Source organism: Melanerpes formicivorus, unplaced genomic scaffold, assembly GCF_026170545.1.
Source record: "Melanerpes formicivorus ecotype bairdi unplaced genomic scaffold, bMelFor1.0.p_v2 SCAF_8, whole genome shotgun sequence".
Lineage (NCBI taxonomy): Eukaryota > Metazoa > Chordata > Aves > Piciformes > Picidae > Melanerpes > Melanerpes formicivorus.
In genome coordinates, this window is record NW_027142360.1 from 24,034,087 (window position 1) to 24,061,746 (window position 27,660).

General features: G+C 43.3%; 2 protein-coding genes across 3 annotated transcripts in view; one reads left to right on the forward strand and one right to left on the reverse strand.

Annotated features, from left to right (window-relative positions):
• Positions 1–377: 377 nt before the first annotated feature.
• Positions 378–9,032, reverse strand: ACTR6 (actin related protein 6). Its single transcript, XM_068142741.1, has 11 exons — positions 8,800–9,032; positions 8,177–8,294; positions 6,341–6,409; positions 5,694–5,817; positions 4,523–4,658; positions 4,327–4,383; positions 3,631–3,729; positions 3,339–3,417; positions 2,465–2,636; positions 1,421–1,559; positions 378–663 (listed from the first exon to the last, which is right to left on the reverse strand). Exons 1-11 carry the CDS (start codon positions 8,865–8,867, stop codon positions 534–536), a joined length of 1,191 nt encoding a protein of 396 aa, XP_067998842.1. The 5' UTR covers positions 8,868–9,032; the 3' UTR covers positions 378–533.
• Positions 9,033–13,531: 4,499 nt separating this feature from the next.
• BLTP3B (bridge-like lipid transfer protein family member 3B) overlaps positions 13,532–27,660 on the forward strand; it is a 55,466-nt gene continuing 41,337 nt past the window's right edge. Inside the window, exons 1-2 of one of the 2 annotated variants that reach the window (XM_068142743.1) lie at positions 13,532–13,742; positions 23,443–23,589. Coding sequence is in view for 1 of the 2 variants with exons in the window: in XM_068142742.1 (XP_067998843.1) it covers positions 13,699–13,742 (44 nt within the window). In the remaining variant the exon portion in view is untranslated. The remainder of the gene's footprint in view (positions 13,743–23,442; positions 23,590–27,660) is intronic. The other variant, XM_068142742.1, reaches the window with a different exon arrangement.

The following is a 27,660-nucleotide window of genomic DNA, read 5'->3' on the forward strand; positions in this document are numbered from 1 at the left end:
TTCTAGCATTATGCTTCCAGGTTCATTCCAAAAGTAGGAAAACTCATTTCAAACTTTTTTGCCTATATTCCTCTCCTGGCTATTCACTAAAGTAACAGAAAATAAAACTCCATTATTCCATTTCAGGATGGATGGACAATCTCAGAGAGACCTTTTGAGATTGTTTGATGTCCATTCAGTTGCATGCACAAAGTAAAATAATATTAACTGGGGGGAGAGGGGGGGAAAGAGTCTTGGTTTCTTCTTGTTAGTTTCAGATAACTACAAGCACTCAATATTTCTAATGCCTCATGCATGGAGGTTTTCTGCACTATGAATACAATGAAGCAATCAGTAAAAGATGAGACCATAAGGAAATGACAACACCTTTCATACAGTTGGGCTTGCAACACTTTTATTTTTAAAATCTGAAACTTTTTTTTTCCCACCCCACTTAAATACAGGAAAGCTAAAACACAATCCTCACAGGTTATCCTTCAAAGAGTTCCATTCTCAGTAGAACAATGGAATAGCAATGTATCCAGCTATGCTACCTAGATGTCAAATTTCTCTTCACAGATGTTGTGTCCATGTTCTTCATAATCATCTCTAGTTACTACCATGTCTTCAAAATCATCATTTTCAGAGATGAGCTTCCCACCTTCCCAAGAATAAGTAATGGGGCTGAAAAAGGAACAGAATTGTCGTTACTCATCTGTAAACGAACTTAAAATGAAGCATACATCATTTCCAAGCTGTGTATTCAGCACTGCTTATGTAATAAAATATTTCTCATTGCTAAATCAATGTAATCACACTGTGGAAATCTTACCAAGGCTTACTGGTTTTGGTTTTTATAAAAACCAAAATCTAACTCCTTGGAGGCAGGTACTAAGAGAGCAGGAGGCAGAGATGTTTTTGTATTTACTTTGCCTAGATATTGATTCTTCAATAAAACTGAAAAAAACTAGAGTCTTTAAAAAAGATTATTAATGATTTATTTTTTTTTTGCTTTCAAGATATACTTCTTTTGTCTCAACTGTATACTCTCTCTGCAAAGAGGCTGCCCCTTCCAGCTCCCTGAAGTGGCTACATTAATCATGACGTAGCAGCATTAAGGTGCATTAAGCATTAAAGTCAAAACTCTCATCTTACATAAATCCACTTCATGACAATTGATCCTTATTTTTCTGTTTGCAATAGAAGAAGACTGAGAAGGCTTAGATGCTTAACTTCATTAGTCAAAGTACAGGGCAAGCAGGTGCTCTCTAGTTAATTTGGTTTGTCTGAAACTACACTGCTTTAAAATAGTCTTTATATATAATTTTGGTTCACTTACCATTTCAATTAAATCCCTTTACTAATCTACCAGCCAAAGTAATCTTATTTTACAGTTTATTCTGCTAGAGGGACAAAGCTTGATGTGTAGTTTAGGACTTACTTTTCAGGAAGAACAACAGAAACATCATAATCAGTTGGAGTAAGACATCGAACCTCAGAATAAACTCGATCTCTGAAGCCTGGGAAAAGGGTGTTTCCCCCAGTCAGAACTATGTTCTTGAAGAAATGAGGCTGCATTTCTGGAAAAAGAAGTAAATCTCTAGTTACAGACTGAAGATTAGAAGGTTCCCTCCCCCGTTTTTGTTATGAATTGCAACAGAAGTAAGAAATGTCATAGAAGAATCTCATGAACATCTAATGATCACACCCATTATAGTTTTATTCAGAATTACAAGAAAGTGATTAATCACTCTGTTCTTTGTGATCTTTAGAATTTGGCTTTGATTCCTACCATTAAATTGTGTGTTACTTTTCATGTCTGCTAACACAATTCCCTTCTCAGAAGGGATTTTAAGTTGTGCAGTTTCTGAGAGTACAAAATAATAGCCTCCATGCCACACAAGTATTTATGTGGTTTCCTAGGTTTTATGAAAGCTTCCTTTGTAATAGTAACATTAATTACATGTACATCACACCTATAAAATGGAAGTTCTGGGTCTACTTCTGACAAACAGCAGTCAGAAAGCTTTTATACTTCAATGCTTAAATTACTGAGTTTGGTCAGTAATGGAAAGTTGTATTTTAGAATACAACTAAAACTGATTTCAAGCATCTTCCATTGTCAGCATCAAAGACAGACAGGGCATGTCACAAAAGGATGTTAAGAAGAGTTAAGTCTACAGCTATTAACTGAAACAAGAGCAGAAACCAATTGATGAATCACCACAAACCTGTGCTTGCCCAACAGAGAAGTTTGTAGACAATCTTGACACACATTGGAAGACAGAAGTTCACAACTCAATGACTGGCACTTTGAGAGTACTAAAAAACCCTCAAAACAACAACAAAACCCCAAACCAACCAACCAACCAAAAACCCAAACAAAAAACCCCACTAAAAAAACATCATAACAAACAAACCTCAAAAAAAACCCCAAACCACCACCTACACACCCACACTTTCCAAAATCTGTTTCAGGTTATACCTTCAGGCAAATTCTGAATGGAATAAACAATGGCTTCAGGAATTCCCATCTCTTGAATACCAATATCTGAAGGATGGAAAAGAATTTCTGGAACTGCGAATCTTTCGTTTGCTAGACGAAGTATTTGTTCACCAGTCTTGTATTTTCCACTTAACACCATCTCCTCCCTTGGCTATATTAAAGACATGAATAACAGTAAGTGCATAAGAAAGGAAATGACATCTTAAAGAGTATTCAGCTAATCTTTTTTATGTACTGCAGAAGGAGGCAATACATTCTGCCTGAAGTTGTATTGTCAGTAAATCTTTCAAGAACAATACATACCCAGGTATTAAATCTGAAGTGACTCTGCTTTTATCTACTGTAGGTTTGCCTGCACCAAAATATTACAGGTATGGACAAGAGTGGCCTTAAAACATTGGGACTGCTCTTGAAACTGGCCAACTTAGTAAATGAGATTAAACTCTTTAGTTGTCTTCATTGGTGTGAAGACTTTTCAAGCCCTGCTGTAACATGACTTGAAACCTCCTGCCTATTAGGGTATTTAAATGAAATTCAGAGAAACATGGAGAGAACATTTTCCCACTAAACCTTAAAAAGCCCCCAGCAATAGTGATATGGATAGACTGTGTGACAGAGCACAAGGGAAAAAAAACTCTACAAATATTAAATAACAGACCCCAAAATGCTATGCTGGAACAATAGTGTTTGATTTTCATCTCAAGTGCCTAGGGAAAACATTACCAATTAACGCATAGGATGGAAAAAAAATACAATATAGCTTTAAAATAAAAGGAAGTCTTTTTACCCTCTCTACTAGACTTCTGCAGGGAAACAGTCAAAAAAACTACTTCAAAAACCCTATTAGCATTACCTTACAAAATCCTTTTTTGATTGTGCTGAAGTCTGGCAAAACATAGTCTACCATTACAGTATTTTCCTCTCCTTTCAGCCTAAAAGAATGTAAAATACAACAGAATAAAGAATAAATTCCAAATCCCAGCTATTTTTATACTGATAAACATGAGTCAAACTTCCTTTGACTTAATTAAAACATTTTCTGATTAAGGGTATAGCTTTATTTGTACAAATAGATTATTCAGAAGTGCCAGCTTTAACATTGAGTACCATTGTATACATGGTGCATACTTGGCACGTATACATACTTGGCAATGTCCATGTCCTTGTAAAAGTCTTGAGAAACATAACACACATCTTCTTTCACTTGGTTAATTACATGTGTTTCATCCATAACGTGTAGCTGCCTGTGCAAACAAACCAACCAACAAAAAACCAAACAGAGGTTTAAGACTAATTCAGTCTTAGCATCATTTGTCCAGTTTGCCCCTGGAGATGAGCAATCACAGGTTGCAAATCACAAAATGCTACAGTTTCAGTATCTAAAATTCATATTCCATTTACAAAAGCATTCCTGGCCTACTGGAGTTGAGTATTTTCCTGTTTCACAGTTCAATGAATACAAACATCTACTTGCACTTGCCCAATATCTTCATTACAAGTGTAGTCATAACCTTGCAATTAGCTCTACTAACAAAGATCTTCACCAAGACAAAGTGCCAAGGTAAATGTAATTGTTGGTCCTGATGAATTCTATTTGTGATACTGATAGAATCACTTAGCAAACTGACTGATGATCTACTGGGACATCTCAGAAAATACTAAAGACTCAAATAATTGGGAACACAGAAGCAGCCTCAGCAACTTCAAAAGTGCTGGCATTTTAATAGCCTAATACTTCAAAAATCTTAACTTCACCTTAATTTGTCTTGAGCTTAAGAATATTCCCATAAACTTCTAGCTCATTTCATACCAGGTCTCAAGACCTGGTCAGCATTCCTTACCTGTAAGAGATTATTTCCTTTAGGTGGTTAGTTAAGAGTTTTCCTCCAACATTAATCCTGTGGAAGAAGGAAGGAATTCTGTCATTATTAGCTTCAGGAATAGCTAACAATTTTTCCAGGTTATATATATATATATATAAATATATATGCATATATAAAACCTAGGTATATATAATAATAATAACAGGCAATTTACCTGATGATTGCTTCTTTCTTCTTTTTACTTCTACAGTAAGGTACAATGTGTGTAAAAGAATATCCACTATCCACAATGATGCAACACAGCTCTGATGGATTATCTCGGAAGTACCTGTGAGCACTCAGAGCTCCAGCTGAAATACAGAACATTTCATTCCTTCATTCCAGACTTTCAGATTTTACATTGATATGGAAGTGCACTTCCTTCATATTTGAAATCCCTTTGACAGACTTTCAAGCCCCCAGGATATAATACTACAGCCAACATATGACAGTGGATAAGGTATCATATATGCCCCATTTATCCTTTTTCAATAATGCCAGCCCATGTTCAGTTTCCTCTCCTAAAGCAGATTGATCACATCACTATTTATCAAACCTATCTACAGGAGTATCCTATGTCCAGCTATTTTGTAGAAGAGTTGTGATATTACTTGCACATCCCCCTTAAGACACAATACATTTCATGACTGTAATCATAGAATCACAGAATATATCTGGTTGGAAGAGAGCTCAAAGATCATTCAGCCCAACCCTCAACCCAGCACTACACTATGTCCCTGAGAACCAGGTCCAAATACTGCTTAAACACCTCCAGGGATGGTGACTGCACCACTGCCCTGGGCAGACCATTCCAGTGTTTGATAACGCTTTCTGTGAAGAAATATTTCCTAATACCCAGCCTAAACCTCTCCCGGTGTAACCACCTCCTCTAGTCTTGTGTTCCATTTGTTAATACAAACCAAAAAGCCAGACCCACTTCCCACCAAAAGGAAAGCTATGAAAGACTTCATGCAAATTTTTGTTAGATGCTATCCTCTTTCAAAAGCCATCTTTTATCTCTGTCACCCTGGCTCTCCTCAAATTTCCTTTAATTATATAGCACAACACTCTTAAGAACAGCAGAAGAAGAATGGAATTTCTGAAAAGGAAAGAAGTTTAATCCAGTGCAAGGACAAATGAGTCAAGCATATAAAGGTTGAGTAATAAAGCATCTTACTTGAGTAATAAAGCATATTACTCAAGAGCCAGGGAGGAAATTAATTTGTTTCTTTACTGGTTTTACATCTACAGAAGTGTGTGTGTACACGTGCATGCATATGGATTTATTTATTGACCTGGCTAACATCCAAACTATATCCATGCCAACTAGAGGGAGGCAGACTCACCATTTACTCTGAGAACTGCTTGAAACTGATATTCTTCAAATAGGATTTCATTCATGGATTCTTGGATGGAAGTGAAGTTAAAATAAGGTTCAGTAATAATAATATTGGTGTCAACAAAATCCACCTGTGGAAAAACACATTAAAGTTTGTCGTCGCTTAAAACTTAGAGGATTTAGACTACATTTTGCAGCAGTTGAAGCTCATGGAAATCTGATTACCACTTGCCCTACCTGTTTGTAGAAGCTAGGCTTAGAAAGATTTAGCTTTTTCCAAAGACCTCATGAGCAGTGATACTTTATCAAATGAATGGGTAAAATAGAAGGGAACACCTTCATTATACATATTCTGCTCCTGTTTTTAATTATACTGATGTGAGTCTCCTCACATATGTGAGCTGAACTCAGTACAAATACACACAAGACTAAAAAATGCACATGTTTTTAAAGCAGTTACACCAGAGCTCAATGTACAAATTTTCTTCAGTTTGCAAAAAGAGAAATCTCAAGGATTTCTAATTGGAGGTACTTTCAAAGAGACCAGTGAGCTCATCAGCTCTATTTAACATTTGATGTACTTCTGTTAATCCCATTAGTCAGTATTTAACCTTTTAGCCTACACAGAAACTGTAATTGTTTAAAGGCTCTTACTTGATACATTTCTTTTCCAAAAAGATAATCCCAAACCTGTCTCTGGACATCCCAGTTCACCAAGTAACCCTGCAGGAATTCAGGAAAAAAATGAGAAATTACACTATTTAGGAAATAAAATCCATTAAAAAATAAATTAATAGAACTGAAAAACAGAAGTCATGGCAGGTGACTGACAGCCTGGCAATATAAAGACATTTCAGAGTAAAAATGTCTAAAATCACATTTCTGTGCTAAAGAGTAAATGCTACAGAGGATAAAGAATGGTACATTCCCCATCAACATAATAACTGCTACACAACAATGACAACATAAATTGTGTTTCCTATATACATGATTTGACAGAAGTCTGGGAAGGTGATGGAGCAGATTGTCTTGAGTGCCATCACACAGCACATACAGAACAACCAGGTGACCAGGCCCAGTCAGCATGGGCTTATGAAAGCTTGACTAACCTGACCTCCTTCTAGGACAAGGTGACCCACCTAGTGGATGAGGGAAAGGCTGTGTTATGTTGCTTATGTGGACTTTAGGATAGAATAGGATAGAATTAACCAGGTTGGAAGAGACCTTTGAGATCATCAAGTCCAACAGATTCCCACAGCATCCTCCTAGAGTAACTGGCAGCTCACGTCTTAGACAGGTGTGCTCTTTGCTGGGTAAGAAACTGGCTGGATGGCTGGGCCCAAAGAGTGGTGGTGAATGGAATTAAATCCACGTGATGGCTGGTCACAAATGGAGTTCCCCAGGGTTCAGTTTTGGGGCCAGTTCTGTTTATTATCAGTGATCTGGACAAGGGGATCAAGGGCACTGTCAATGAGTCTACAGACAACACAAAGCTGGGCAGAACAGTTCATCTACTTGATAGACTCAAGATGACAGAGGGATCTGGACAGACTGTATTTATGGGCTGGGGCAGACGGTACAAGGTTCAAGAAGGCCAAATGCTGGGTCCTGCACTTGAGTCACAACAATCCCATGCAACACTACAGGCTTTGCATGGACAGCAAAGTGGCTGGAAAGCTACCCAATGGAAAAGGACCTGGAGGTTGTTGGTTGACAGCTGCTGAAGGTGAGCCAGCCATGTACCCAAGTGGTCAAGAAGGCCAAGAGCATCCTAGCCTGTAACAGAAACAAGTGTGGCCAGCAGGACTAAGGAATTGATTGTGCCCCTGTAGTCAGCACTGGTGATGCCAGACCTTGGCCAGTTTGGGGCCCCACACTCCAATAAAGGCATTGAGGTGCTGGAGGTTGTCCAAAGGAAAGCAAGAAGCTGGTGAAGGGTCTGGAGAACAAATCTTATGACGAGTGGCTGAAGGAACTGGCATTGTTTATGCTGGAGAAAAGGAGGCTCAGGGGAAACTCTACAACTACCTGAAAGGAGGCTGTAGCAAGGTGGGGGTCAGTCTCTTCTCACAAGAGACAAATGGTAACACAAGAAGAAATGGCCTCAAGTTGCTCCAGGGCAGATTTAGGTTAGATACTGGGAAAAATTTCTTCACTGAAAGGGTTGTCAAGCCCTGGAAAAGGTTACCCAGGGACCTAGTTGAGCCACCATCCCTGCATGTATTTAGAAGACAGTATAGATTTGGCACTTGGTGACACAGTTTAGTGGTGACCTAGCAGTGTTGGGTTAACAGCTGGCCTTGATGATCTTAGGGGTCTCTTCCAACCTAAATTATTCTCAGACTCTAATGCTTAAACTTCACTCTGCTGATTTTGACTGTTCTATTTATACTAGATATAATCCTGTAGTTGGAGCATATAGTATGAAAACTATTCCTTAAAACTATTTACATTTGGCTGTAATGTCAAAACTTAGGATACCTTACTTACTTTCTGAAAAGGGAGAATGTAAAAAAGCCCAGAGGGATCTTTAATTTCATCCAGTTGATTTGCCGTGAAGGTTTTCAAGCGTGCAGTCTTTGATCTGAACTGGCAGTTCGGAATAACGCTGGAAAAGATGGGGACATCTCCTAACCATCATGGTGTGTGACACATTTACCCTCTTTACAGTAACAGTACACTTTCAGCAACGTTTTTACTGCTGTGCTTTGGTTTAAATCCATTACTTGAGTCAGTTAAGAGGGAACCCCCCAACTTCTGACACCTCTAGTACACTTATTGGAAAGAGACACACACACACACCCCCCGCAGTATCACCACACCACCAAGGGTGTAGAGACCTCCCCCTCGCCCAGGCACCGCCACTGCCAGGAGCCGACCGCCCCCTCCCGTCTCCGCGCGGTGGGGGAGGAGCTCCGCACCCGCCGCAGAGGCGGGGCCAGGCTGGGCCTGTCCGTGGCGAGCGCAGGCGCACTGGCGGCCCGCTCGCAGGTGAGGAGCGGTCTCCGGTGAGGCCAGACAGAGGAGAGGAGCGGCGGGAAGGGCAAGGTGCGCTCCGGTGGAGCGATAAGGGAACGCCCTCCCGCCCGTCCCGCTTCCTCTCGGGCCCTTACCTGACGTTCGCATGGCTGTAACCGATCTTGGCGTTGTAGGCGCCGTTATCCAGCACCAGGGTCGCCATGTTCCCCACGGCGCCACGGCCGCCGCCGTCCCAGTATTGATCCGCCACCGCCGTGGATCTCTATGGTTACCATAGAGTGGAAGAACCGCGCGCGCGCGCGTTGCCTGACGGGACGCAGAAGTGCCGCGGAAACAGCCGCCGCCGGATGCTCACGTGGCGCCGGTGACGCTGGCGGAGCGGCGGAGGCTATTGGTCAGACGTTACCCGGAAGCTCTCTCCGAAGAGACGGGCAGGGGGAGGTGACACGGAGTCGCCTCCGTCGAGAGCCAATTCCGGTGCTGGTCCCTGCGGCTTCAGGGCGCCTGTGCGGACAGCTCCTTCCTTCGCCAGGGGCCGCAGCGCCACCCAGTGGCGCCGGGGAATTGCGGTCGGCGAGGTGGTGACGATCGCTGAAGGGAAGCAGCGAGTCACAGAATCATAGAATGTTAGGGGTTGGAAGGGACCTCTAGAGATCATCGAGTCCAACCCCTCTGCCAAGGCAGGATCACCTAGGACAGGCCGCACGGGAACGCATCCAGGCGGGTTTTGAAAGTCGTCAGAGAAGGAGACTTCACAACCTTTCTGGGCAGCCTGCTTCAGGGCTCTGTCAGCCTCACAGCAAAGTCTCTTCTCATGTTACTGGGGAACTTCCTGTGTTGCAGCGAAAACCCGTTGCTCCTTGTCCTATCACTGGGCACCACCGAAGTGGCAGTAACCTTCATCCTGACACGCACCCCTCAGGTATTTATAGGCATTAATACGATCCCGTCTCAGCCCAAGGTCTCTCAGTCTTTCCTCATAGGAGAGAGGAGTTCAAGTCCCCCGCTTATCCTCGTAGCTCTCCATTGGATCCTCCCCGGCAGATCCCTGTCTCTCTTGGGGAGCCCAAAACTGGACAGTGTATTCTACATGTGGTCTCATCGCGGGGGGGAGGCGGAGGAGAACTTCCCCAGGCTTGCTGGACACACTTCATGCACTCCACGATGCCGTTTGTCGTTTTGGCCAGCAGGGCACATTGCTGTCCAACGCATAGCTTGCTGTCCACTAACACTCCGAGCTCCTGCTCCATGGGTTGCGCCCTCCCGGCAGGACCACAGCGGGCACAGGCGCTTAAGGCAAGAGCCCGGCGGGGAGGGGTGTGCGGAATGGGGGTGATTCCTTCCCCGGGGTGTGTAAAACCAGAGACCAGTCCTGCTCGGGTAGTGCCTTGTCCTCCCGGAAGCTGCGGGTCGTGTCACGGCTGGCTCGGGGCAGCTTGGTGCCACTGCTGCACGGAACCCAGCACTCCGGGAAGAAATGCCATGGGTGGGAATCGCCTGATGTAAGAACTAAGCACGCAACACTTGCTTTTCTCTGTGAGAATGTCACGAAATTAAAAGGGAGACAACTCTTTAGATTCCACTGTAATTATTTTGACGTTATTGTAAGTGTGCTGTCATTAACACGCTTCTGTTATAAATAGCAAAAAGTTCCTGCTGTTGCTGTTTGCTGCCACTGATCAGCTTTGCGTTCAGTGAAGTCAGTGTCAGATATCACACACCTTTATAGAATCACAGAACCATGGCACAGCCCAGACTGGAAGGGACTTCTAGCGATCATCTGGCCCAACATTCAGTGGGACAGGGAGCTGGAGTGAGATGATCACAGAATTGCCTAGACTGGGCAAAACCTTTATGATTGAGTCCAATCATTAGCCCATCACTGATGAGTCCTTAACTAAACTGTATCCCTAAGCACTCCATCTTCAGTACCTCCAGGGATGGGGACTCTACCTGAGCAAGCCAATACAACACCCAAGAATCCTTTCAGTCAAGAAATTCTTTCTCACAAGGACCTCCAGGTCCCAAGGCTGCTTCCTGTCTGCACACAGATCCCAACCTGCACTTTGTTGTCTCAGGTGCAGGATCCTGCACTTCTTTTTGTCATGAATTTTCCTTTATTTATGTTTTACTTACCATCATTAGTATCATTCTTCTTATCCAATAAAGTGCATTACATATTTTTTATCTGTATGTAATTGGTTTTCCTGGAATTATCAGAACTTTAAAATGTGACTCTTGATGATTCTTTACCCTAACAAATATCAAATGTCTTTCCATGAGCCAGGGTGTTCAGCAGAATGCATGGCAATCTGATTTGAGACCAATCCTCTTTATGTGCTTGTCAGTATCTTAAGGACAGCCTCTGTAATCCCTTCTCTAGTAGGGATTCTTTGGTTCTTGAGGAAAGGTCAAAGGAATTATCAAAAGCCTGTTTTTCCAGTTCAGGAATGTCTAGATTCTTCTAATGAACACTGTGAAGTGTTGGTTGTTCTCCTTCTTCACCCATCAACAGGTATAGTAATAGAAAATTATGGGTTTGTAATGAAAACCCAGAACACACAGAATTGTGACAAATCATAGAATCATAGAATTGTTTCAGCTGGAAAAGACCTCTAAGATCATCGAGTCCAACCATCAACCTAAGACCACCATTGCTATGAAACCTAATTGTCACCAACACGCTAGCAGAAGTTATCTGCTAGCAAACATGCAACTGTGATTCAGAGAATCAGTTCAAAGTGTTAATGAACATAATCTGGGGATATCCTGATATTGGTTTGCATCAGGCTCTAAACAGAAGTGTCAGATTTTCTGATGAGCTCCTTACCATGTGCCCTTCTGATTAGTCACCTGGGGTGAGGAGAGTTGACCTGTGCATTTTCCTTTGTGCCTCCATTCAGTGTGCTCCAAGTGATGTGAGAGAACATGAAGTCAGAACAGCCCTGCCAGGCAAGAATATTTCTGGCTTCCAATTCTGACATCAGTGGAGAGCCTCTGGACTTTCCCTTTCTGCCAGAGCTATGCTTGCAGAACACCTGACATGGGTCCTGCTTTCCTTACTCCTCATATTTTCTGTTTTGGTGAGAAGCTGATCCACTACGATGATGACCATCATGTCTCCAAGACACTGGTAGAATTTTTCTAGTTGAGAAAATGGAACTTAAACCAGGAATGAAACTGTGAGCTTCGTACACAGCTCATTCCCACTTTATAAATCTCTTTAAAGAACATAATGAGGTCAGTATTACACAACTGATTGATTTTTAAATGCTTGGAAAAATCAATTGAAAACATTCCTCTCCTGACCTAATTTTTTTTCTGTTACTGCTTCATATTTCTGACTCACAGGTCCTTGGGGTTTTGGTTCATTGCTTGTGAATTATTAATCTGTTATGTATATGAGAAGCAAAAGAAATGCTATCTGCTGTCTTTCCTCAGCATGTCCAGAACATGTTACAGAGGCAGCAAGCCATTGTCCATATAGAGGTCACATCTGAAAAGCTTCTTAATTTTACAAGTGTTAAATTATTTTCCCCCAGTTAATACTTCTGTTTAGGGTACCTGGTTACTGTTGTGGTGTTACCCACCACTGAAATTCTTCAATATACCTTCTCTGAATGAGGGACTCCCAGAAAAGAGAGTTACTGGATGAACAAAACGAATGCATTGACAACTAACACTTGGAAACTTTGCTACAGCATTATCTCAAAATTACTTGTAGTTTTTTACTTGCCACAGACACCAGGTGAAAGGTAAGCACCTGGGGAACAACTTGATTTTACAAGTCTGCGGGTTTGAGTTAATTGCTAAGAAATTTGGATTAAAGGAAATATTATGTGTGTATGCATATGAATTTATTGCCATTTCCTTAGATGTTTCCAACACTAAGCTGTTCAGTTGGCCTTGATCCTTCTGGGTTCTGCTGTAGGAGCAGTAGCTGTCCCAGCTTTTAGTTGTGAGTCAAGATCAGGCCCAGGAGAAGACCTGTCGCTGTCCAGGCAGGGCTTGCTGCTTTCTCTGTTCCACCTTTCTCTGGAAGAATAGATGGTAGGCTCAAATTTGTTGCTTCTGAGGTTGTTTTCTTGCTCAACTTATCATTTTGGGATGGTTTTGGGAATTCTGGATGGACAAAAAAAAAAAAAAAAAAAAAGGGAAGAGTTTTTTGCAGCTGGAAATAGAAGTATAAAAAGGATGTCTCACAGATAATCCCAGTGAATGACAAAAGAACCAGAGCAATGGACTTCATCTGAAAAAACTTTAATTATTGCTGGTGTGAATGAGCTCTGCAGAACACTTGGGAAGAGCATGACATGCAGGTATTGAGTTAACGAAGCATTTTATCAAGAGGAATTCTTGCTAAATACTAGAACCATTTCTTTTTTCCATGCAGTTAAATGTAACACGTTTTTGTGGCACCTCTAACAGATTTTCAACAAGGATAACAACAGGTATCGGCCGCTCGGGGGGCGAGCGGGCTGGGCGCATGGGGGTAAGGGGGAAGCGGACCCACGGGGGACACGGTCCAAAAGCGAGAGGAGGGATGGAGCCGCTGGTGGGGGCGCAGGGAGTCGCTGACATGAGTCTTGGGGATGGGAAGACTGAAGAGGAAGGAAAGAAGCAGGTGGAGAAGAGCGGAGAAAAGGCGGGCGGGGTTGGCTGAGGGCGATGCGCGTGGACAGCGGCGCTGACCAGGCAGACCCGGGCTGCGGCGGGGAGCGGGTCTGGGAGCGGGTCTCCGAGCGGGACACGGCGGTAGGCGCCTCTGCCCCGCCTCCGCCGGCCCGGCTCCGCCGCTCCGCGCGCGGGGCGGTGGCTCCGATTCCAGCCCTCCCCGTTACCGCCCCGTCGCCGCCGCCCCCCGTCACTAGGCGATGCTGCAGCCAAGATGGCGGCGGGGGCCGAGTAAGCGTGAGCGGAGGCAGTGGCTCCGCTCCCGGCGGTCTCCCCAGCCCGGGCAGGGGGAAGAGGAGGGATGAGGCGCGTCCCCGGTCCTGGCTGGTTGTCGTGAGGGGCGCGGGCCAGCAGACACCATGGCGGGGATTATTAAGAAGCAGATCCTGAAGCATCTCTCCAGGTCAGTGGAAGGGGCGGCCGGCTGCTCGCGTGGGGCTGTCCGGCGGTGACAGCGGCAATAAATGGCCCGCAGCCTGCTCCTTGGGTGCTCGGCGGCGCAGGGGGGCCCACCCGAGGCTCGGGCTCGGTGTGCCTGGCGCAGAATGGAGTCACCGAGTGAGTCACCGCCGGGCTCCGTTCGCCTCCCCACCGGGCAGACGGTGCCCGCCCCCGCAGCCCTCCGCACGGCGCGGAGCCGAACCGGGCGGGGGCAGCCCTGACGGTGGGCGGGGGCTGCCGTGGCAGGGGGCCCGGGTCTCCCGGGAGGAGGCGGCGCAGCCCCTCAGCGGGGGCCGCAGGCGGGGCGCCCCCAGAGCAGCCCGGAGCGGCGAGGTGGTGTGCGAGGGGGAGCAGAAAGAGACAAAACCCTAAACCCCGGCGCAATTGCAAGGCGGCGGTGGGGGCTTCACACAGGCCGACCCAATTCGCTTGCTGGCTGGGAGTGTAGCTCGGCATGTGCCCTTGCAGTCGGGTCGCGACACCTGAGCCCTTGCACAGGCAGGTGAGACCGGGTGACAACAGCGATGCATTCCAGTGCACGCCAAGGGATGAAATCAGTCGGACGTTTGCTGAGTGACTGAAATCACGTCTAAAATACCTCGTGGCTTAAAGCAAACAAACAAAACCTCTGCGGTAAAATTTTATAGCTGTCAGTGCCGTGTGTTTGAGAGATGGAAAACCTGCAGCAAGTACACAAGATGATTGAGAGAATTGTAGAATGCCACGTTGTACATAGGGTCAAAAACCTATTAGATACTTGATCTGTCATGATACCACAGCCTTGTTATGCTTCAGAGCTTACTTTTATAAATTAAAAAATACAGCTCCAAGTATTGGTCCTTTATTTGTTTCACAATGTTTTCTTTTGGTGTGATATTTCTGAAAGGTGTGCTAGTAAATAGGGAAAATCAAACAATATAAAATATCAGATTGTCATTTGACTCATCTGTTGATGATGCACAGAGAAAACACAAATGGCATTCCAAATCCTTTGATACCTACCTGCTAAAGATATTGGATAAAGCGGTAGTAGAATAATGATTGTCCTCCACTCTGCTCATGAGTTTTGTAGCTAGGAATGCCAGTAAAGAAACCTCATCTTTGCGTGGAAATAACTGAGCACTCTACAAATGGAAATGCAGTATGAAGATGTCATCAGCCTTGAGTCAGTTTCTAATCAGAAATGTACATGAAATCACTGCACATAATTGACTGATACAGCTCACTGCTTCTACTGCTCTTAAGCTCTGTGGAGGGAGAAGTCAGCTCTGGTCTCTGTGCTACTGATGCAAATCTCAAATGTCTCTAGGAAGTGGGCATGAGTAACATCAGCCCTTTTTTGGTCTATTTTTGTGAATAAACATCTGTATAGATTAGAAGTAAGTATTTCTTAATGCTGGTAAATCTGTGTTTGCTGTTCTGTGTGATGTGACAATGCTGCTTCAACAAGACTCCACCAGTTGGTTGTGACAAGTTTGGTCATTTTTGTAGAGCTTATGGGATATATCTAAAAATCTGAAGCTTCCAAGTTGAAGCTTTTAACCCACACTACGTCAACATTAAAAGATGATATTTACTACCTAAAATATGGACATTACTAAGCTCCTTATTTTGTGTATTCTTAATCAGAGTTAGATTGTATCTTTTTTCCCCGGAGAACTGGTGCTTCAGTAGTTGCACAACTTCATTACACAAGAAAACAGAATTCAAGTGACATGAGCACCTGTAAATCTGGTAGCTTTTTAAGTTTCAGAAACTTCTTGTTTGTTTTTTTTCCCAACAAAAAGTGATAAAGTTGTTCTTTATTTCAGGATTTTCTTTAATATGGTTTATATGAGCGTGATTAAGGCAGGCTTCGCACACTTTCGTATCAGTGTGAAGCCAAATACACGAGGTATTTCCTGCAATACATCTGGTGCCAAAAGACACTTTCACTTTCTGCTCTATTACTAATATTAGTTCCTGTTCTGCAGTTTTCATAGTTCCTCAGAACTGATGCCTGTTTGCCATCTTCATCAAAGCAGGTGTTAGTGGCAGGGTTAAAATGTGCTGGGAAAAAGCACCATAAAGAAAGAGTGGAAAGAATACTCTTATCAGCTCAATTTACTTTCCTTTCTGATGATTGCATTTCTCTTTCTGTTTGAGCAAAGCTGAATCTAAAATGTACTTCAAAGAACAAATAGAAGATATGAACTTGTAGCTTCAGTTACAGAGAAGTTTGTTTGCCACAAATCACAGAATCATAGCATGGTTGAGGTTGGAAGGTATCTCAGGAGGTCATCTTGTGGAGCTTCCCCAAATCACTGCTGATTTAGCAATATTTGCCATGAAGATTGCTGCAGTGGCTGTTACTCATATGTTAGAAACTCATCCTTCTTACAATCTTGATAGTGTATATGCAAATTTAAAAGTGTTGTGTCACTCAGCAGTTGAGCAGCTTACAGTGCTTTCAAGATGAACTGATAGGGGTTGTGAAGGAGCTTTGTCATTCTACATTAGTTAGCTAGGGAGATTTTTTTGCATAGATAGGAGTCTAAAGGTCCAAGAACACGGAGAGGAGGAAAACCCAAACTGCATTTTGGAACAGTTTTGCTACCTAAATGACTTTTTGCCTTTGCAAAAGGTTTTTCTAATTGCTGTGTTGCAGCTTAGGGGTGGTGAAGGGGGTAGAGCTTATTTACTCAAGTTGTAACAAACCTGTAGCTCACATCAGGATCTGGTAATGACTTTTTGGCTTTCTCATAGATATTTTTTAAAAGCTTATTTTAAAACAAGAGCTGTGTATTCTGTCTTCAACATAGATTCATACAATGGTTTGGGTTGGAAGGGACCTTAAGAGCATCTAGTTCCAGCCCCTCTGCCATGGGCAGGGAGACCTCCCACTAGACCAGGTTGCTCAAGGCCTCTTCCAGCCTGGTGTCAGACACCTCCAGGGAGGGGGCATCCATGACCTTCCATGGGCAACCTGTTCCAGTGGCTCACCACCTTCACTGTAAAGTATTTCTTTCTAATATCCAGTCTAAATCTACCCTTCTCAAGCTCTCATCCTGTCACTACAAGCCCTTGTAAAAAATCTCTTCCCGGCTTTCTTGCAGCTCCATTAAGGTACTGGAAGGCTGCTATAAGGTCTCCCTGGAGCCTTCTCTTCTCCAGGCTGAACAGCACCAGCTCTCTCAGCCTGCTCCAGTCCATCTTTGTGGCCCTCCTCTGGATCCACTCCAGAAGTTCTATGTCTTTGTGCATTGCTCTTTTCCAAGGCTGTGGAAGAAAATGAGGAGGGAAGTGGGGAGCCTGATGTGTGGGATATGAAACTAAATGCTATCTGCTAAGCTGAAGGGATGAGTTTGTCATTTGGAGGCTTGAATTTTTGTCATCTCTGTATTGTGTTAAGTGTGGGGGGTTTTGTGTTTTTTTGGTGAATGTGGATGGTGGAGTGTCTATATCATAATAGATGTGCTCTAAAATGAAGCAACTACCTGGATGAGAGCGTTATCCTTTACAAAGGTTGGAACCAGACACTGCCTGGGAGCCTCCTGTGTAGTGATTACTGTCAAGGTCTTCCTCAGTGAACTGAAACTTGTGTCAAAACTTAGTGTGTGCTGTTACATATTTTCCCCCCATGAGAGACTTCTTGTTGAACAGCTCCTTTTATTGTAATGTTTTCTGTGCACTGCTCTACAAGGGTATTATCAGGTACCCTTCAGTGTTACATCTTTCTTCCTCAGTTAGACTTTATAGACAAGTGTATGAAACAGTGGTGTTAAAGATTTCCTGTAGGACTCAAGATGTTCACAGTAATGTTCCTGTTACAGTCTGTGGTTATAAAGGGATCATCTCCAGCACAAGGTTTTGAATCTTGATTTGTTTGGATCTAGAATATTGACAGATTGGCTATTGCCCACATAGATTTTATAAAGGGTTTTTTCCATGTATTTTGGGGGTTTTGGCTTGTAGGGTCACCAACTGAAATTGCCTTTCTATTGATGAGCAGTCTGAGTCTTCTGTGTCAGTATTGGCAGTTTTGTTTATCAAAATACACCTAAGCAGCATGAAGGGAAGCTTACATACTTTGCCTCTACATTAAGTAGCCCCACTGAATATCACATTCCTCATCTCAAATTAGCTATTGACTATTAAATCTACCAATGAGAACACATACTTCTACTTAAAAAGTTGCATTCTTTGTTTGAAACTTATTTGCTGTTTTCACAAGGAAAACAGAGATTTAAAAGTGTTTGTTGTGGCATCTTTCTTTGTGCTCCCCTGAAGCAATAGATGTGAAAATACTGAGATTTCAGTAGAAGAAAATGGCATTCATTTTTCTGGCAATTTTTTTTTCACCTTGTGGCTGGGAAATCATTCTAAAGGTGAAGATTTGTTTTACAAAGGCTAGCATACTAATTGGGTGGATGTCAGGAATCAGCTGCTCCTGCTATAAACATTGATATCCTATATCATCTGAGCCATCAATGGAGGTGTTTAAGGGGGGACTGGATGAGGCACTTGGTACCATGGTTTAGTTGATTAGATGGTGTTGGGTGATAGGTTGGACTCAATGATCTCAAAGGTCTTTTCCAGCCTGGTTTATTCCTATTCCTATTCTTATTCCTATTCTATTCTTCATGTTCTACCTAAATATTCGACCCACATATCACCCTGCTTTTTATACCAGTGAGACATGCTTGTTTGGTGTTGCCACCTCAAGAGATCTGAGATGACTCCTTTTAGCATCAACCAGTGTAACACCTTTATTTGGCCAGAATGGGCTCATTTCTTTGTGTAATTAAATGGTCAAAATTAGTTGGATGAACTTTGAAACTTCTGCTAGTAGCAAAAAAAGAAGTAGAATTTTTGCTTATTTTGTGTATTCCACTTCTATGCCACTTTAGAATCAGAGAATTGCCAGGGTTGGACGGGACCTCAAGGATCATCTAACTCCAGCCTCCCTGCCATGGGCAGGGACATCTCACACTAGAGCAGGTTGCTCACAGCCACATCCAGCCTGGCCTTAAAAACCTCCTCCAGGGATGAGGCTTCTACCACCTCTCTGGGCAACCTGTTCCAGTGTCTCACCACTCTCATGGGGAAGAACTTCTTCCTAACATCCAGTCTGAATCTACCCATTTCTAGTTTTGCTCCATTCCCTCTAGTCCTATCACTACCTGAGATCCTAAAAAGTTCCTTGCCAGCTTTGTTGTAGACCTCCTTAAGACACTGGAAGGCCACAATAAGGTCTCCTCGGAACCTCCTCTTCTCCAGACTCAACAGCCCCAACTCTCAAAACTTTAGTTTTGTGAAAGTTACTAATTTTTTTAGCCAGCCAAAGGGCACAGAGTGTGTACTTTTCCTGGAATAAGTGCAAAACAGCTTTATAGAATCACAGGATTACTGAGGCTGGGAAAGACCTCTGAGATTGTCAAGTCCAGCCTATGAGCTAACAGCAGAGCTTCTCTCTGCTTGAACTGAAGACTTTCACAGAGTGTGTTCTATGTGACTGGCTTGGTTGGCTTGTGTACGTGGCCAAATTGCAAAACATTACGTAGACGTAACAATCTGCATTGTTGTGAATGAGTCAGTGTTGACTGAATGCTTACAGAAAGCATTAGCATAATGTCTATCTTACACCAGTGCTACACGTAGTGAAAAAGAACAGTCTGAAGGTCAGGTAGTAAAGCAGAACTGCTTATGACAGCAGGAGAGAGAGAGGAGAAAGTGCAAGCTGAAGTTTCCTTATGTTTGAAATCCAATACTTTTTGTATTGAAGTGGAGGCCTCATGCCAGCATGTTTTTTTCTGTGTGAAGATGTTGGTAGAGTTCTGATGAACATAAAGGAATCAATAAATGCTTCTTTTCTTTTTGTTCAACAAAACCACAGGGCTTTCTCTGTTAGTAGTTTGATGCATTGCATTGTGGTTTAAGCTTCTGTAACAGAACATCTTCCAAAAGGCCAAACTCAAACTGCTGTGGTGCTTTGTGAAATTGGAAAGGTATTTTGGAGATAAACTAGCAATAGTTGCTGGTGGAAAGGTATTTGGGAGATAATCTAGCAATAGTTGCTGGTGGAAAGGTATTTGGGAGGTAATCTAGCAATAGTTGCTGGTCCAATAATTCCATTTATTAAGATTAAATCATTATTAAATAATTGCATAAAGAAATAATTAAGATTAAATCAATATGAAATCTTGTGTTACATCCTGAATCTCTTAAGCTGCCAGTGGCATTTAGGTAATAAACTCACCCAGTGTGACTTCTGCTTTGCTACTTGTTTTACATTATCTTTGCAGATGCAATACAAACCTGGATGCTGATTCTGCAGACATTTCATTTCTACAGTTAAAGTTCTGCAGAAGCTGTGTTGAAGTCAGACAACTCTTCTGTGTGCAGAGTAAAAATTAATGCATTTGCAGAATCACCAGGAATTAACAGCAGCATTTTATGTGTACAGTTATGTGATCATGGCATTTAACAAGTCCAAGAGCCGGGTGCTGCACTTTGGCCACAGCAACCCCATGCAGAGCTACAGGCTGGGGTCAGAGTGGCTGGAGAGCTCCCAGAGAGGGACCTGGGGGTGCTGATTGACAACTGCCTAAACATGAGCCAGCAGTGTGCCCAGGTGGCCAAGAAGGCCAATGCCATCCTGGCCTGCATTAGGAGTAGTGTGGCCAGCAGGAGCAGGGAAGTCATTGTGCCCCTGTACTCTGCATTGGTTAGGCCACACCTTGAGTGCTGTGTCCAGTTCTGGGCCCCTCAGTTTAAGAAGAACATTGAGACACTTGAACGTGTCCAGAGAAGGGCAATGAGGCTGGGGAGAGGCCTTGAGCACAAGTCCTATGAGGAGAGGCTGAGGGAGCTGGGATTGTTTAGCCTGGAGAAGAGGAGGCTCAGAGGTGACCTCATTGCTCTCTACAACTACCTGAAAGGTGGTTGTAGCCAGGAAGGGGTTGGTCTCTTCTCCCAGGCAACCAGCACCAAAACAAGAGGACACAGTATCAGGCTGCACCAGGGGAAGTTTAGGCTCAAGGTGAGGAGAAAGTTCTTCATGGAGAGAGTCATTTGTCATTGGAATGTGCTGCCCAGGGAGGTGGTGGAGTCACCATCCCTGGAGGTGTTCAAGAGGGGATTTGATGTGGCACTTGGTGCCGTGGTCTAGTCATGAGGTCTGTGGTGACAGGTTGGACGTGATGATCCTCGAGCTCTCTTCCAACCTTAGTGATACTGTGGTACTGTGATCATTCTCCTTAAGCAATTCTCAGAATAGTTTCAGTGTATATATTTCATTCCTCCCGGAATGAAAATGGTGTTGAGGATTACTTCATGTTCTAGCAGATGATACTCTAGTGTGAAGCATTGTTATGATAAAGGATATTTAAATCAAGCCTGTCAGGAATAAAATGGTGTGTTATGTTCAAGTGATTATGGGCTATGGAAGAAGCAAAACAAAGCTGAAATTTGATGTTTCTCTTGCCAAAGCCTCAGAGGTTTGGTTTGTTGTTGTTGTTGGGTTTGTTTGTTTGGGTTGTATCAAAGGGATAGAAAAGTGTATTGGTTTCAGAGGGAGAGCTGCTTGTTAAAGTGTATTTTGGTTTATGTTGTGCTTTCTTCTCCAAGCAGGTTGGGTGAAGGAGCCTAGATAACATCTGATGAAACGTGAATGGAATGACAAAGGGTTACACAAAGTTATTTGTTTCACAGCTATTTTTTTTCCCCAAATCATTATAATAATTGCTATTAAATAATTACACAGTGTGTCTGTTTGGGGGGGGAACCCAAATCACTTCATTCTGTCCTGTTTTCATGAGAAGAAACAGGAAAGCAGGAAAAGATCTCCAGCTCAGGCTGTGGTTTTTAGTGTTCCCAGGTTCTCCAGTGTGCATGTACAAGCCTTGCTTTGTGAGAAGTGCCCCCAGCACAGCTTTTGTGTGCCATGCAGCTTACCATGTAGCCTGAAAATACCAGAGCTTTTATTTTTGAACAGCAGTTGGATTCTGCTGTTACCTAACTCCCGAGGAAACAAGCTTGGGATCCAGCTGCACCGGAGCCTGGCACTTCTGTAACAATTTTTATGTTGTAGTTGTTCCCATTGCTGGGGATCTGGAGACCTCAGTAACATAATCATTTGTAACTAGGTATCTGTAAGTCACTTGGTAGTATCAGTCAGGGTTGGAAGGGACCACAAGGATCATCTAGTTCCAATCCCCCTGACTTGGGCAGGGACACCTCACACTAGACCAGGCTGGCCAGAGCCTCATCCAGCCTGGGCTTAAACACCTCCAGCGACACTACCCCAACCTCCTCCCTGGACAACCCATTCCAGGGCTTCACCACTCTCATGGTGAAGAACCTCCTCCTCACCTCCAGCCTGAATCTCCCCACCTCCAGCTTCATTCCATTCCCTCTAGTCCTATCACTACCTGACATCCTGAGAAGTCCCTCCCCAGCTTTCTTGTAGGCCCCCTTCAGATACTGGAAGGGCACAATTAGGTTACCTTGGAGCCCTCTCTTCTCCAGACTGAACAGCCCCAACTCCTTCAGTCTGTCCTCACAGGAGAGGTGCTCCAGCCCTCTGCTCATCCATGTGGCCCTTCTCTGGACACCTTCCAGCACTTCCATATCCCTCTTGTACTAGGGGCTCCAGAACTGGAGGCAGTACTCCAGGTGGGGTCTCACCAGAGCTGAGCAGAGGGGGAGGATCACCTCCCTCGACCTGCTGGCCACACTTCTCTTGCTGCAGCCCAGGATCTGATTGGCTTTGCGGGCTGCAAGTGCACACTGAGAGCTCATGTTGAGCTTCTCGTCCACCAGCACTCCCAAGTCTCTCTCCTCAGGGCTGCTTTCCAGCCAGTCACTACCCAACTTCAGTGGTAAATCTCTTAAGTGTTGTCCACCTAGCCCAATAAACTGCCAACCAAGGGCACTCTACAAGTGCTTGGGTTTTACTGTGCCCCAAGGGGTGAAAGTGTAGGAATTTATTATCTTTAGGGTGAGGCAACTTTGCAAAGTAAAGAAAGCTAACAAATAAACAATTTAATTATTCTATTTTTAATGATTCTCACCTGGTTTGTCAAATTAAATATCATCATTGCTACTTTGGGAGAAAACTTAATGTACTGAAATGTCACAGCCTGCAGAGTCAGAATGTCAGACTTGTGCAGGTTTTAGTAACACTGCTCCAAATACAAAACCAAAGTGAAGTCCTGTTCCCTTACTTCTGCAGAGCCTTGGTTCTTTAGTGTGAATTTTGAACAGGTGGAGTTCAGACATCACTGATAGGAACAAATAATGTGGGCTGAGAAGTCTCAGGCTAGGCAAAACAAAACAGAAAAGCTGTCTCTCATTTTGAAGCACACCTCTCTTGTGCTGCATCTCAGGGCTCTCTTCCTTCTCACATCCAAATATACTCACTCTTCAAGTAGTTGGCAGTAAAACAGAACTTTTCTGTGTGAGTATATTTGCCTCCGTTAGCTGTTCTGTACTGTAGTAAGGGATATTCTCATGGGAATCCAGCCTTTTACACAGGTCTGCTTCCTTTTTAGTTCTGTAATGATGTGTAACTATTGTAACTGCAGTGATCTCTAGCTAAAACTCTCTTATGTTATTGTATCGCTCCTTTTTCCCCTTTGAACTTGATCCCTTGTGTGTCCCCTGTGTCCCGTTCCCTGCAGCGATCCCAGCTGGCTCTGGTGGAGATTGGTTTGCTGTGAATATCCTTACTACCAAAATGAGTACCAGAAGCTTCTCAGCAGCCATGGCAACTGACCACTTGCTTTCACCAGGAATAGGGGCCTTTTGTCTGAATACCTTGCCCTCAGGTAAATTCCCCTCTCCCACCTATGTAAGTAAATTTAAGAGGTGGTATGCACTTATATAAATTTGGGAGTGAAATGAGCTCTACAAACTGGTTGGTTTTGGTAAATTACAGTCCTGCAAAAAAAATAATTGTTTGCTATGCTGCTGTGAGTTTTATTCAGGGGGGCATGGGGTGGGAAGGGGGGGTTGGTTTGGGTTTTTTAAGTCCTAAACCAGTTTGTGATGTACAGAATACAGAATTAACTAGGTTGGAAAAGACCTTCAAGATCATTGAGTCCAACCTATCACCCAACACCATCTCATCAACTAAACCATGGTACAAAGTACCTCATCCAGTCTCTAAACATTGCCAGTGATGGTGGCTCCACCACCAGAGATGGTGACTCCACCACCTCCCTGGGCAGCTCATTCCAATGGCCAATCTCTCTCTCTCTGTGAAGAATTTCTTCCTAACGTTTCTTCCTAACATCCAGCCTAAACTGCCCCTGGCACAGCTTCAGACTGTGTCCTCTTGTTCTGTCAGAGGTTATGTCTCTTCTGGGAGAAGAGACCAGCCCCCACCTGGCTACAACCTCCCTTCAGGTAGTTGTAGACGGCAAGAAGGTCTCCCCTGAACCTTCTCTTCTCCAGGCTAAGCAACCCCAGCTCCCTCAGCCTCTCCTCACAGGGCTGTGCTCCAGACCCCTCCCCTGCTTTACTGCCCTTCTCTGGACACATTCAAGCAACTCAACATCTTTCTTAAACTGAGAGGCTCAGAACTGGCTACAAAACCAAATCAGCAATCCCATTATGAACATACCTCTCAGTGTATTCACTGAATGTAATCTTCCAAATGTTTCTCAGTGTCCTTCAGCTATTTTACATTTGCTTATTATTTACATCTACTTAATTCCTGTTGGTAACTGGATGCTTGTGACCTCTGTATTGATAGGTGTTTTAAGGATTGCTGATCTTTATACACAAGACAATAGCTGTTTGGGGCTATTTTTTAATTTTTTTTACTTCTATAATTTAATTAATCCTTAATTGTCTTATCAAAAAGTCCTGTGAGACCTGGTCAGTTGGCATTGAAAAGGTACCTGCTGATGTCACATGAATCAGTGCTGTGGGGGCCTAAATGCAGGTGTCATCATGCTTTTACACTGCACCAACAGAACATCTTGATTTTTAAATGTATACAGTGATTTTTTCAGCACTTCTATGTGGCAAATGTAGTTCAAGTGGAATTCAGTACTGAGCAAGAACAAGCAAATTCTGATGCCTTGAGCAGCTGAGTTGAGGCCCTGGGCAGCCGGGTCTAGTTGCAAGGTGTCCCTGCTCACGGTGGGGAGCTTGGACTGGATGATCTCTAAGGTCCCTTCCAACCTAAGCCATTCTATGAAATTCTCAGAATGCAGGGGGTTATTTTTTGCTGCCAGCGACGTGGAAGTTGCACATACCTTGCCACAAATGGTTTAGCATGTTAAGGACTTCATGGATTCTTGTAGTCAACTTATGCATTAAGGTCTGTTGTGTATAGGATTGTCGTGCTTAGAACAAGTGTTTTGGATTTCATCATCCTGACCATTTTATACTTGTGCAAGTGGTGTGTGAAAAGACTCATGGAACAGAAAAGGTGATGCTGGTCTCCTTGAGGATTTATTATAAGTGAAAGAGAAATTACTTGAGTAATATTTTACTTACAAGATGATTATCATTCATGCAGTGTGAGCTTCTCATTTATGCACAGTGCTTGGCTGTGTCTGAGCAGATCTGCTCCATGACACATAAATAGATAATAGTCATTGGTGACAGTGACAGCAGCTGTTTCAGTTCTGCCTGTACCCAAAGAGCAGCCAATACATCTCTTCCAAATATAAAGAAAATAATTTCCTCTATGTGTTATTAAAGAATTAACGAGAGGGAGCTTTGTATATGGTAAAGATAATTGGTGAGGAGATGTGTATTTGGGAAAGTATGGCCTCAGAGTGAATAGATGAGTGTGTTGAGCTGTCTTTAGGATTCCAGCTGGAGTAGGAGTCCATGCTGAAGTCCTTCAGTGTCGTGATGAAATGGTTGCAATTACTTGGAAAGCATCAGCAAAGCAGATGTACCATTCAGTGCTTCACCTCCTAGGATGAGAGAGATAAGGGGGAGTGTGTGACACTGCACCAGGCAATTACACAAGTATGGGCTGGTTGTTGAGTCAGGCTCCTGACTGGTGATTTGTGATTGGTTTTATTTAGTACTACTTACCATTCTTTTTTTTATACATACAAGTGCTTTAACCTCCATGTATTCCAGGCAGTTTGTTGTCACTTGTCTCTTACCTTCTAGCTTTATTGCCTAAAAACTTATCTTTTATTTTGAACCCAGCAGTTTCCATGAATTATACTTTTCAGATACTTATTTCCAGATATTGTGTATCCTGCATCACCAGAATACTCAATATTGCTACAAAGCCATTTGCTGATATCTTGGGTTCCTCAGAAGGTCAGTTTTCTGTGGACTTGATGAATACAGCTTTAATGTTACCTGTCAGCTTCTACACATTTTAACTCAGCCTGCTGAGCTAAAAGTCATTTATTCCACATCTTCCATAAACCAGAGCTAATGGTTTCTTGCTGGGTGAAATACTACTTTAATACCCTGCATTCAAATTGGAACATCCCCAGGACAGGCAGGATTCACTGAAAGGCTTTTGTTGCTTCACCAACTTCTTCTGTTTTCAATTACTACATATATTCAGTGCCTTTGGGTTTCTGCATCTCCTTTGGACATAGTAGATGATGTTGCTCTTGCAGCCTTCTGGCCAATTTCTACTAAACTTATGCCTTTATAGTTGGGGTTTTTTAGCAGCTTTTGGATGCTTCTTTTTTTAAGTATCAAGAGAAGTTCTCAATTGCTTGATTGTAATCATGTTTTGTCAATCTGAAGGATTAAAATAGTAATCTTCCCCAGTAGTTTGGTCTTGGAGGTTTTTCCCTGGTCTATCACATTCATGGAACATTTCCATTAATGCCCTACTGTTTCAATACAGGTCAACCATTCATTGCATGAAGAAGTCTGCCTTTAGTCTCTCTGCCATTCACAGCTAAATCTTTAATCCTGTATTACTGGAGTCTCTCTCTCACCTTTTTTTTCCTGCCACACTTGGATCAACAAGGGAATGCTACTGAGAACTCTTCTGAATGCCATTGTGCTTAATGTTACTGGTGTGTAGAGTTGTTTTTCAATTAGGGGAGCCTGTTTTTTTTCTCATCTAGGACTTGTTGCCATCTAAACAGATCTAAGCATGTTGGTACTTTGGACTTAACTATCAGTGTGCTAGTACACAGAGTACAGCAGTGCTCCTGAACTCAGTATTTGCAGGTGGTATTTTGTTTGTGAGACATTGACACCTCTTCTGGCTACAGAATAGAGGGAATTGTTACCTTGTCTGCAGTATAGTATTTGCTGTGACTTTGTATTATGTAAGGCTGAGAGGGATTTAGATTACTCCCCCCCAGTTCAAACCAGTCACTGCAAATCAGCTTTGATTTGTGGCATTACAGCAGCTAAGAGGAACTCATTCCTAACAGTACACACTTTGGTGATCCCAGCACTTTGCTTCTGTGGCAGATTTGACAAAGAGTTAGTTCAGTTGCTCTTGTATTTAAATTAGAAGTCTTAATGTTATGAGGAACTTCTTTGCAGTAAGTGTGATGAGGTACTGGAACAGGTTGCCCAAGGAGCTCCAGAATGCCCCCTCCCTAGAGGTGTTCAAGGCCAGGTTGGATGAGACCTTGAGCAGGGTGGTGGAAAGTGTCCCTGCCCATGGCAGAGGGGTTGAAACTGGATGATCTTTAAGGTCCCTTCCCACCCAAACCATTCCATGAATCTATGAATGTTCGGAGTGGTGCAGGGAGCAGAATGATGGTAGAGCTCCTCTCTGTTACCTGCAGTCATGGGAAACTGATATCTTCCTTAGAAACTCAATTGATAAAAGACTGCTTGTCTTGCTTCAGAATTGTGTGGAGTCCTTTAGTGATCTAATAACACAGTTCAGCTGGGTGAAACAGGAAAAAAAAATCAGTTACCTTTCTGTTCCATTT